The 12,576-nt window shown below is 35.9% G+C and overlaps 1 protein-coding gene across 1 annotated transcript in view; it reads left to right on the top strand.

Moving 5' to 3' along the window:
• LOC126095361 (protein unc-13 homolog C) overlaps positions 1-12,576 on the top strand; it is a 657,358-nt gene that overhangs the window by 553,072 nt on the left and 91,710 nt on the right. The window contains exons 23-24 of the mRNA XM_049910168.1: positions 6,462-6,619; positions 7,228-7,355. Coding sequence (XP_049766125.1) covers positions 6,462-6,619; positions 7,228-7,355 — 286 coding nt within the window. The remainder of the gene's footprint in view (positions 1-6,461; positions 6,620-7,227; positions 7,356-12,576) is intronic.

Raw genomic sequence — 12,576 nt, 5'->3', positions numbered from 1 at the left:
CCAAATTTTATTCACAAATCAGTGTCTATTAGTATCATTTTCACATTTTCATTTTGTATGACCAACAGGTGTAATTCTCTCCATTTTGTTTGTCAGTACTGTGTCCGTTCACCGTCATCTCTATATATTTCACATATTGTTCTACTGTTGTTAAAAGAAAATGTTTTCTTTCACTTGAAATTCACAAATACAGCATCAGTTAACATTTTACAAATGCATCACACAAAAATACTTGGACAGTTTCAGCAAATGTCTCATCTTTCCCACAAATGCAATTGTTAGATTGGCTAATTGACACTAATACAGTTGCCTGTTTCTTTATTAACATTCCTGGGCCTATAACCACTGTAGGAGTAAAATAAAGTCATATTACACACATTAATATTTAGTGAACAGAAAGCAGCATGCACCATTAAAGCAGAGAAACTAACTGCACGTTTTAACAGAACAAGTCTTCTTGATTTTTCATTGCCTTTCTAAGCGGCAACAATATGAAATTTAATTCAGTCATAAAAAATGGAACAAATAAAGGAGCTTTTATCTAAATACCTAACTTTATCTCTCAGCAGAGATGAAATGTTTGGGTACGAGACACTGATAGACACTCCAGAAGTCCTGGTTGCTCCTTGGCTGAAGATATTATTTGTGAAACACCTGGTTGTTTTGAGTATGTTGGACAGTCATTAGCATGCAGATGCCAGTTGTGCATTAATGTAAACAGATGACATTTTCAGCAACATCTATAAAACAATATTTATCACATGACAGTCTGAACATTCTGAAGATCACTAGCTTTGGAACCTCCATGGGTCTCTAACGGGAAAAGGGTACACCTGTGATATTTTTTATTTTGTAAAGAAATTGTTTCTGTTAATGCTCTCTAAACTTTGTAAAATTTTGTATAAAAGGTTTTTTTACACCCTGCATCTGTGGGGTATATTAATATGGAGGGAGGGCATCAGTGGTAAGTAGCAAGGTGTCTGGGGGAAGTGGAACAGGCATAAATTTTAGACAGTACAATAAGTGATTGTTGCCCTTAGTCTGTAGATGTAGATGCACCATAGAAATGACGTGTTCAGTGGGTGCTTTGAAGGCAGAACCTACGGGTTGTTGAAAAGAAGAAACAAACATGTTGGAACATGTGGTTTGGGTTGGAACCGATAATTTGCACTTAACAGATTATTCACTGCCATGTAATGCACAATACACAAAGCTTGGTTAGGAGACCAAAAAATACTATCTTGTAGGGTCCTGAAAGAATCCTGGGAAGAAATGTATCATTTCAGGTCTTAGTGAAAGATTATCTGAAGCCTTGCAGAGGATAAGAATGAGTTTTTGACATAGGAGGTAGCAAATAATATTGGCAATTTTTTGTGACTCGGTGCTTTGTTAGCAATGACTTGGGAAGGCATCTTGGATTACAACTATATAACACCAAATATTTGTTTGTAAACTGTCTGAAGAAGGTCCTTGGAAAAAAAAACCAGCAGCATAAGCCACAATCCACACAAAGGCCTCAGAGTAAGTGTGTTCCCTTGGTGTGTGTGTGTGTGTGTGTGTGTGTGTGTGTGTGTGTGTGTTTCTATAGATAAAGTGTGTATGTAGCTTATGCAAATGATATGGTGTAAGCCAGTGTTCATGCAATAGAGTTGTAATCCAAACTGCGTGAACATGTACATTATGTAGTTGGTGCGGCTACCCAGGTGTTTATCAAAAGCAAACAGCTGCGCAAAGTTAAAATATTATACCTCTACTTCCAGGAAATAAATCACAGTTTTCATCCTTGATTATTAGATCTGAGTAAAAGTTTTAAACAAATCTGGGTTTTGGTGTTTCCACTTTTTTCATTGTTTAGTTAATAATACTTGGAGGAAGTTGTGTATTAGGTGTCACACTTTCTCCTGTAAATATAAATTAGACAGTAAAAAAATATCAGGGTAATTTCCTTGTATGATGGTAATACAAGACTTCTGTAACTTAACAATACCCAGACTAATATTTGATGAGAGCCAGGGAAATTGTACAGATTTACCTGACACCTTTAACGAGTTGCAAATCATAACCCACATTGCATTTTACGTAGTTCTAATCCTATTTTGGTAATTTCCTTTGTTTAAGTTTTTCTGAACATTTGTGTATGCTTGTCTTTAATTTATTTTGAGATACAATTAAACAACATTGCTTCCTTCCTACAGTGATCTTTATCAGCAAAGAATTGTCTTCTGTCCTCTAATGTATTAAGTACACCTATACTGTTACTTGTTTCATTATCATCCTACATGAAGCCTACATTGTTCTTACATCAACTGTTTCATGAGTTTTGGAATACACTGGGTAATAGGACTAGTTCTAAAGAATACATGTGGAATTAATCACAATGGATAATGTAGCTGTTTTTACTTTTCAGGAATGTATGTGTATTTCGGTTGTCATATTATTAAACATTCAGTTCTTGCTTCCATTATTTGAGGTTTGGGGTATTAACAGAGTCTAATTTTCATATGCACAGCATTATAAATTCCATGTACTATTTTTTCTTAATACTTTTTTGCAAACTTTATTATTATTATTATAAGTGTTGCTGCAGCATATATGCAGTGTAGTGCTAATCCGATGGGGGTATATAAGGTCCAACATATAGGCAAGCGATTAATGTGGCATTTGTGTCTTTTTGACGGGTGTGCAGTAATTGCAGAAATGTGAACTGTGGCAACATTACTATCAAATGCATCAAAATAGAACCAATGTGGTGTTCTTCATCTCTTGTTTGCCAGAGGACAAACACTAGTGGACATCCATTGTTGAATGAGGAATGTGTTGAAAACAACCAGTGTGGAATGGTGCACCAAGTTCCATGCTGATCATTATAATGCACATCCCCATACTGAAAATTTGATAATGCAGACGTTTAACACCAACTCATGTGAGAGACACTTGAGCAGCTACCCTATAGTCCTAATTTCTCCCCAAGTGATTCTCATGCCTTCAGGGACTTAAAAAGACCTCGAAGGGTCAAATATTCCTGTCAGATGAGGATGTGCAGCAGGCAGTTACAGACTTCTTCATGCAGCAGGACACTGTGTTTTACCAAACAGATATCTTCAAACCAGTACATTGGTGGGATGATTGCCTTAGTGCTCACAGTGATTTTGCTTGATTGGCGTACCAATTCTGAACTGTACAGCCTTTGCTTGCAAAGTTTTTGACTGACCCTGATATTATTACTGTTGTTGTTGTTGTTGATTCGTACAGTGAGCAGAGTGGCTGCGCGGTTTGAGGCACCATGTCACAGATTGCACGGCCCCTCCTGCCAGAGGTTCAAGTCTTCCCTCAGGCATGGGTGTTTGTGTTGTTCTTAGTATAAGTTAGTTTACGTAGTGTGTAAGTCTAGGGATCAATGACCTCAGCAGTTTGGGTCCTTAGGAATTCACACACATTTGAACATTTTTTGTTTTTTCATGTTGGCCAACTGAGGACCATGAAGTTCAACTATTGTGTTTGGAGTGGGTTTTGATGTCGACCCACTAGTTGTGCATCTTATAACTGTGTCATTTCTTCCTCTCCTTTGTCCACAGAGCACCAGTCTACTCTCTTGATGGTTTGTCCTGGAACCTCATTTGGTTAAGAATTCTCTTGATAAATGTCTGCTCTCTCAAATCTCTTTCTGTACCTTCCAGTTCCTGCAGATCTTTTATCACTTCTGTTTACTTGCTGACTTGATCTTCCTCTTTTGCCAGCTGGTCAGTATCCTGTAGATATGTTCATACAAGGCTAGAAGTTTCATCCTATCCATGTCCATGATTTTTCCACATTACTTGCAAAGCTCCTGGTCTGGTCATCTTTTATACTGATTATGTTTCTCGACTGATCGCAGTATCTTCCTCATTATCTTTCTCTCTTGGATTCAAAGTTTCTCTTTGTGAAACCATTGTGTTAAATAATTGGCACTCTGAAGAATTTAGGACTTCAGGACAGATAACTGTTGATAGTGCTTTATTTTTGTGATAGAGAGGGTACACTTTTTGTTATACGTTCTCTTGGTCATTTAGTATGCCAGTTCCAGCTTGTTTACTTGAGTTGATAATGCTTTTTTCCTGGCAAGATTGGGTTCCAGTCATTCTCCCAGGTATTTAAGCTTGATGTGGCGTTTTTTAAATTTTTTTTTATTTTTTATTTTTTTTTTTTATTTTACTGTTCCAGGTGCAGTGTGCTCCATGGAGAAAACATTTGGAGGTCCCTGTCTACTTAACTCCTTTCAAAACACTCTTATTGCCTTTAGTAGTGCAATATTAAAGAGGACAGGGATGTGACTATTTGCATGTCTTACTCCTGTCTTGATTTCAGAAATTCTTGAAAATGTTCCTTCACACTTTACTCAGCATCTGATGCTGGAAAAAATTATCTGTCTCCTGATCCAGCCCTAGTTCCTGCAGGTTTCTCATGAGAGTAGATCTATCACTTGAATCATATGTCTTCTTAAAATAAAAATAAAAGACAACAGCACAGTCATTGTCAGCTGTCATAGCATTGACTTTAAATTAAGTAGTATTATGTTCAGTACAAAAGTGTTCTTTTCAGAATCATCAGTGGTAGGGAAAATATCACATGCAGCAGGTATCAGTGAGCTCCGTCCATAATTATTAATGTCAGTTACGTCTTCTTTCTTATGCAAGGGATGGATCAAAGCAGAAGTCCAATCACTAGGTAATGTTTCAGTCTCACAAACATTTTGTAGTATCCCCATCAACTTGCTTACTGTCTTATCTGTAGCTTGCGTCCATGATTCAGTTGGTATTGAATAATCCACATATGCTTTGTTGTTTTCAAAGGAACTGGATCATATCTATCGTTTCTTCTTTGTTCGCTGATTTAAAGTTTGATTGCTTGATGTTATCTTCATAAATAAAGAATGTATCAGGTGGTTCACAGTTAAGGAGATACTCAAAGCAATTGGTCAGGGCAATTGTCTATAGTCAGCTCTCTTTCTGTCCTCTGAAATGTAAAGTTGGTGGCTATAATGACCAGGATTTTTAAAGCTTCTTAAGAAATTTCTGGTACTGGTATTGGTCTTCTTGAAGACTTCATCCAACTGTGTTAATTGGTCATTTGCGGCTTCAGTTGTACTTGTCTGATGGTCCTGACAGCTGATTTCTGTTGATCTATGAACTTATCCTTGTTGTCATATGTCTTTTTCTAGTTCTTTTTCAGCCACTCTGTCTCTCTCCACATCACCACTTCATCACTGTCCAAATCACTGCTTCATCACAGGTTGTTGTCCACCAGGCATGTTTCTTGTATTTTAGCAATGGAGCTGTAACAATGGATTTGTAACTTCATTAGGTCATCCCTCTGTTAGTCTCAGTTTTACATTGCAGTGCTTCCAATTCCTGCGTCAAGTGATGACAATTTGAAAGTTTCTGTAAATCAAAGTTAATAAGCTTGAATGATTTGGTTTTCTTAGTGGTGTTGTGTTGAAATGTTGGTTTTATTTTGAGAGGTAGTAGTCTGAATCTAAATTTGCATCCCTTAGGCTAACACTTTTACATTCTGGGTCTGTCTATGTATTTCCTCCAGCTGGCTACATGGTCCTTCTATAATTCTCCCAAGAGGTGGTTGAGTGATGTCCCATCTTTTGCTTCCTTTGCAAATGCTTGAAGGGCATTTTATTCATTATCAAGTTTAAAACCTTAGAGAGGCCCTCTAGTCTAGATTCTCTCCATTCCTGTTGGTCGGTACATGGGCTGGGTATTCTCTCTCAGCATCTCTAAACTTGTGCTCTTTCCCTAATTGGTCATTGTAGTCACTGACTAGGATGGCTGTATGATGCTCTGGGTCCATGCTAATTTTGTCCACATATTTCTTCTAAAAATTTGTCAGTATTTTCAGTGTTATGTTCCTTGTCATCATCATTATTGTAAAAACCAGCTAGCATCTAATCACATTTGTTGGTTTATTCATCTCACATTTTATATAAAATGTGCCTTTAACTGCAAATAAAGGGGAGTATGGAGGGAAATGATTGGTGACCAAGACCAGAATAAGCTGATCTATTCCAGACTGTATAATTTACAACTGCTTATGCACACTGCAACAAAAGTGCACTGATGGAGAAGCCATTTTTTTAAAAATTCATATTATAATTTGAAAGCACTCATTCAGAACATTGATTATAACAATAAGTAATGTGAACATTGATATTTGTAAATGTCGTGCATAAGGTGCTTTTTTTTCTTATCCCACTGAAAACAATATATTAATGTTTTGCTGTATTCACTTCTCCCATTATTTAGAATATTCTTCTACTGCGGTTTACGTGTAATAGTAAGTCCAATATGTTACGTTAAATGCAGTTAAAATATTACTTTTGCATTTTAGTAGAGTGAAAAATATTAACATGTTATTCTCTTCAGATACAGATAACAGATATGTTGATTCTGTGAATTTATTATCTTTCTTGCCAGCCTGGAGCCTCGTATAACAGCAAGTGTGAAAGAACTAGGAGACTTACTTTTAGCTATCAAAGGAGGAGGGCAGGTTACACTGAATCAGCCATCTCAGAGACATGCTGTGGCAGCAGAAGCAGATGAAGTGTTGAGACCACTTATGGATTTGCTTGACGGTAATTTATGTTGGCTGCTTCTTTTACTCCTGATTTAGATGTTTTGATAAATTCATTTTTTTAACACCAAGACTTTTATAATAGAATTGGTGACTGAAACATCCTACATGTGTTCAACTAAAATTTTAATATTAATTTTTGTAAGTTTGAAAGAAACATATCGCTTGCTTACAAGGACAGTGAGACAAATTAAAAAAATACAATACTTGTGGAAACTTTACCTAAAGAATTAATTCTATAAAAGTTATACTGAAATAGTATAAGCTTCCTTTAAATTTGAAGTAAGCATTGTTGGCAGTAAATTCTGTTGTATTTTCGTGCATATTGAGGCACTTCACACCTGTTTTTCAGTGACATAAATAGAAGATGCCATTTCGTAACTTGTGTCACTTTTGTTGCTGTGGTGCTATACGTTGTGAATCATTTCAGTCAGATAATTAGAAATTGTGTCTACATTTATATATCAACTTTTGCTCTACGATATACCACAAGCAAAACTTATACGGAAAAATGCAGTCGGTTCTTTTGCTTCTCAATTATTTCATCACTAGTGAATTTAAGTATTTTATCTGCATATGTTTTAATCACTTTATCTGCTCACGATTTAGGATCACTATCACTGTATGCTGAATCGTGTGAAAAAACAGTTCTAAAGAGACTGTTGAAAGAGCTGTGGAAAATAGTTATGAGAATACTGGAGAAGACTGTTGTGCTTCCTCCAATGACAGACAAAAGTGTAAGTTCTCTCTTTCTTCTTTTGCCTGTATCATCTGGTATTTACAAGAGCCGTTCTATAAGTAAAGCAACAAGGTTTTTCTTCTCTGCTAATTTCGATCGAAAAAAATGTGGAATTTATCGAGGGACATTGTGGAATCGTGTTCCGGTAGGTAGTGGCACTACGTGTAGCCCACAGGATGATGTTTGTAACGGAGGCTAATTCCAATTAGAGAGCTGCCGACGAGTTCATTTTGGAGGAAAACCAGAGCCCCACAAATATTTACAGGCGCCCGTCGAGCGAGGAGTCTCGTCATCGCTATAGGGTCGTGCAGACTCGTGCGATCTCCCACGTGTCAGCCAGCTACACGGCAGTGACTCCCGTAATGTCGAAATGCAATGTATGCACCCTCTTTCGTGGTGGTCAGTAGATTACAATCGAAACAGTTTGCAGCTCAACTAAACGTCTCTTTTGGTAGTACTGACACACACATCAACCTGTGTGTGTGACCGCTGGGTTGCTCACTGCCTAACAGAAGACCATAAAGAGCAGTGAAAGACCATCTGTACAGAATTGCTTTCACATTATGAGGCTGATGACAATTTTTTGTTAAACATCATCGAGGCGATGGAACGTGGGATCGTTGCTTTGAAAAGAAACAAAACAGAAATCGATGGAGTGGTGCCGTACCACCTCTCCTCCGAAGGAAAAGTTCAAAGCTGCACTCTCAGTCGGTAAAGTCGTGGCGATAGTCTTCTGTGACTCTTCAGTTTGATGTCGTCCCTCGTAGTACAGTGATATACTCTGAAGTGTATTGGGCTACCCTCAGGAAATTGAAAAAATGACTTCAATTGTTCAATGCCACAAAAATGCAAACAAACTTCTCCTTTACTGTGACAGTGCAAGACCTCACCCAAGTCTCCACACCTGATGGGATCTCACAGAATTTCATTAGACTGTTCTTCCTCATCCACCTTACAGCCCAGATTTCACAACTTCTGACTTCCATCTGTTTGGCCCCACGAAGGGTGTACTCTGAAGGAAGCAGTACACGGGTGACGGGGCGGTTATCGATTCGGCAAGAAGTTGTCTGCGAGCTCTGCCAGTAGATCATGTCGCATTAGGCCTAAATTGTTAGTAGTGATTCAAAGATCTGTGTTTGATCTGCATGGCTTTGATACGGGGTGAGGCATCTAACACGTGCCACCCAAAATAGCTGCATAATGATTAAATATATTGACAAGTGGTATACATTAAGTTACAGCAAATAATTTAGCACATTATTAGACATACACAAAGCGTTTTTAAGGTTTATAGAAGGTGCATTAAGCTGACTTTGTTTTTTAATTTGCTGAATTTAATCGTATGGTGCCACAGCCCATCCCAGTAAGGTGGCTTAAGGCCATCACATGGAATGGAGAATATGTTGAAAAATAGGGTTTTGTAGCCAAAAGCATGGGGAATAAAATGGTGTACTCAAATCTTGAATAAAACCAACCTACTTTCAGAAAAAATGTGTTGCATTACTTATTCAACAACTCTTGAATTTTTTAACATGATTGTATGATGTATTTGGAATAATTTATAAGTATTGTACACTTTAATGAAGTTGTGTCTCATGTTTGCTGAAGTCACTAAAAATATTCACATAAATATGTATTTAGTGAATCCCAGTACAAATTGAATGCTATACAGTGTCTAGAAGAGAATAGTAATTTTAACTTTAATTCTGCTATAATTGTTATATACTGTCACTTTTCCTTTGTCTATTTATGTAAGGCAGTAAGAGAGGGACTTAACTATGAATTGACTACACAGAAAGACTCAATACAACTCAGTAACAGTACATAGAGTCTATGTGATTGCCGTAAGCCTAGTAACAACAGTGCATCCCAATTTGTTATACAATATAGCACTGAAGATGGTCACTCAGTGACAGAAAATCGATTTTGCAATAGAAAAATATACGACCAATGCTGTCTCTTTTTTCAAGTATAAAAACGTTCAGTGCTAATGGATCATGATGAATCTCAAAAATTTTTGGTGTCTCACGAAGTCCATATGATAGAGTATTGCCACCACCAGTTTCATGAAAGGGGCTTTACATGGTAATAAGTAGATGTCTATAATATAAACATCTCATGAGTTTATATATCACATTCCCCAACATGTTTGTAATTTAAACTAGGTGACTCCTGCCAGGACTTGTTAATCATAAATGACAGTAACAGAAACTTCCTAGATAAAATTTTTATAGGCATAAGTGTTTTTCTGCTGAATGACATCTCAACTGAGTATAAGTTGAGAAATGACCCATAATAAATGAAAATCTTTTTTCCTGAGAAACCTAAGATTTAAAAAAAATCTTTTTTCTGAAATCCTAAATTAGAAATGTTATGTCATGGAACATTCTGAACTCTGTCAACTCTTGTTTTTGGCCTATGTAAATGACCTACTAAAGTCATTAAAATCATTTTGATAAACTACTATGTTCATTTACAACACAAATATAATAATAAAATGCCTAAAGAAAGCTCAGTCAAGACAAAGCTGATTCATAGTAAAACGTTTATTTTAATCTTAGAAATCCAATCTTATTTATTATGAAGTAATAACAATGACTTAGAGGGTCCAGAAAAAAATATTAAATTATGCAGGTCACATTAAACTTACATTCACTATTATATGATGAATCTCTGATTGCCAGATTGGTTTACTGAGTCACTTGCAAAATTATTCAGATAATTTAATGAAGTATGACATTAACTTGGTTCCTTTTTATTCCATCAGGCTGCACCAGATTCAGCAGAACTTAGTGTCCTCAGTTACAGACAACCAAACTACTGTTTGTACTTTACACAAAAATAATCTTTTCCACATAACATCATTTACATACCAGTATCTTCAACATAATTAAAACTAATCATCATTATAACTATGAAGGCTTTTCAGAAAGTAATGAACCACATTTTTTCCCTCATTCGAAAACAGTGCTATGAATGTGGAACATTAGGTATGTATTATTTGAAGTCTCCTGAGTGAGCATGCCAAGTTTCCTTCACTTCTGACAGACAGCGTATCTGCAGGACAGTTTCAAGATGGTGTGTGTAGGTGTTGTAGGTTACAAATAACATGCCGTTATTGAATTTCTCACTGCAGAGAAAGAAACTGTGGGGAATATTCACAAATGCTTGTGCAAAGTCTACGAAGTATCTGCTGTCAACAGACATACAGTTAGTCACTGGGCACAGAGGGTGAGCTCATTAGGAGGAGGTTCGGTGGAGCTCCAAAATTTTCAGTAGTTTGGGAGATCATCCATGGTTGTCACACCTGACACCTTACCTAGCCTCCACGAACTTCCACTTATTTGGGCCATTAAGGGATGCCATTTGTGGAAGACATTTTGAAGATAGTGAGGAGGTGATTTACACAGTGAAGCACTGGCTTTGCCACCAGGACAAGGGTTGGTACCGATAGGGCATACACGCCCTTGTTTCAGCTCGAGGAAGACCATAGAACGGGATAGAGATTATGTGGAAAAATAGGGTGTGTATATAAAACAATTCTTTCATGTGTGTAATTCTCATCATGTTCAATAAAGAACTGTTGAAGAAAAAAGTGTGGTGCATTACTTTCTGGGCAACCCTTATAGTTTCCATAAACCATCAACATCACACTTCTGTACATCTATTCAAAACTTTATCTATTATTTATTATTTATTTATTTGCCCAACAATCATTTTAGTACATTGTTTGTACATGTGGTATAGGATAGTGGTAAACATAGTTAATTTACAATATAATAGTAATTTTAACTACATCGTTGACATAATGAAAATGCATAATAATGTAGGTTGATGTACTACATTGCTTTTTCATGTGATACTAGCATTATTAAATTAGATGACATGATAAGCATAACATAAACCATATTATGAATTGACAATTAGTAAAATTTGGTAAATGAGGTTTACTTATTATGATGTTCCGTAAATTCAGACAAATAATAGAAGCAGTGATCAAGCAAGAACTGTTTTAACTTTATTTTAAATGCATTTAATGTAGGTATGGATTTTAGGTAAGAAGGCAAATGGTTGTATAACATAGCTCCAGCATAATACTCTCGTCTTTTGCATAAGTTTGTATTTACTGTGTTCATGTGTAGGTACATCTTCTGCCTAGTTTCATTTGTGTGTATATCATAGTTGTGTCTGAAAAGATTTTCCTTTTTTAAGCTGCTCCCTTTTGTGAAAATTAGTGTTTCGTATATATACAAGCAAGGTATCAGCAATATTTTGAGAGTTTTAAAAAGTGGTCTACAGGAATGCTTGCATTTAGGTATTTTTGTCATCCTGATAATCTCAAACTGTATTTTAAATGTTTTTGTAGAATTTGTGGAATTCCCCCAAAAAATTATTCCATACTTAAACAGTGACTGTATACTACAATGGTACATTGTCAGGACTGATGAGCAGCTTGTATACTGAGTGAGGATGCTCATCTTTTACATCAACATATTTGCAATCTGACGTTCCCTATATCAGTAATAGACATTCTTGTAAGATGTTATGCAATAATAGTATACAGAATTGGTTCTTTAGCTTGTCATGGATAAATTATGCAATTTTGTGTATCATCTTTCTAAGTGCTGACTGCAAATACATAGGTAGTAACACATATGTCATCAAGATAGTAAATTATGCCATTTACATAATATAACATATGAAGCAATGCTTATTAATAAAATTACTTTTCATTGAATTTATTTCATTTATCTGTAATCACCATAGTGATTGCATGAAGCAATACAGCTCTACAGTTCTAGCAATATTAACCCTACCAATTCAATATCTGTGTGGTATAGCAGTATGATTATTAAATTACCATTGTCTGTATTCAGGGGCAAACTAATAAGAAAATTCAATGCATACATACAGATATTAGTTAACCACAAAATTAACTACCTAAAGTATACTACATACTATGCCTGGTTATCAACTTCCAAAACTTTATCTCAAAGTAACATACACATCATCAGTTTCATCAACTTCGAAATATTACCTCAAAGCTAACTATGTATCATTATTATCGCCAAAATTTTTATTGTTATCAATCTTCTGGAAACGGTATGTTCATATGTTCAAGTAACCTGTATGTTTTCATTATAATCATCATAAACACCCTCTTTCAAAATATTATCTTAAAGCAAACCTCTTTCAAAACCTTATCTTAAAGCAAACAG

This window comes from Schistocerca cancellata, chromosome 8, assembly GCF_023864275.1.
Source record: "Schistocerca cancellata isolate TAMUIC-IGC-003103 chromosome 8, iqSchCanc2.1, whole genome shotgun sequence".
Taxonomy (NCBI): domain Eukaryota; kingdom Metazoa; phylum Arthropoda; class Insecta; order Orthoptera; family Acrididae; genus Schistocerca; species Schistocerca cancellata.
This window is presented reverse-complemented; position numbering and strand designations above follow the sequence as displayed.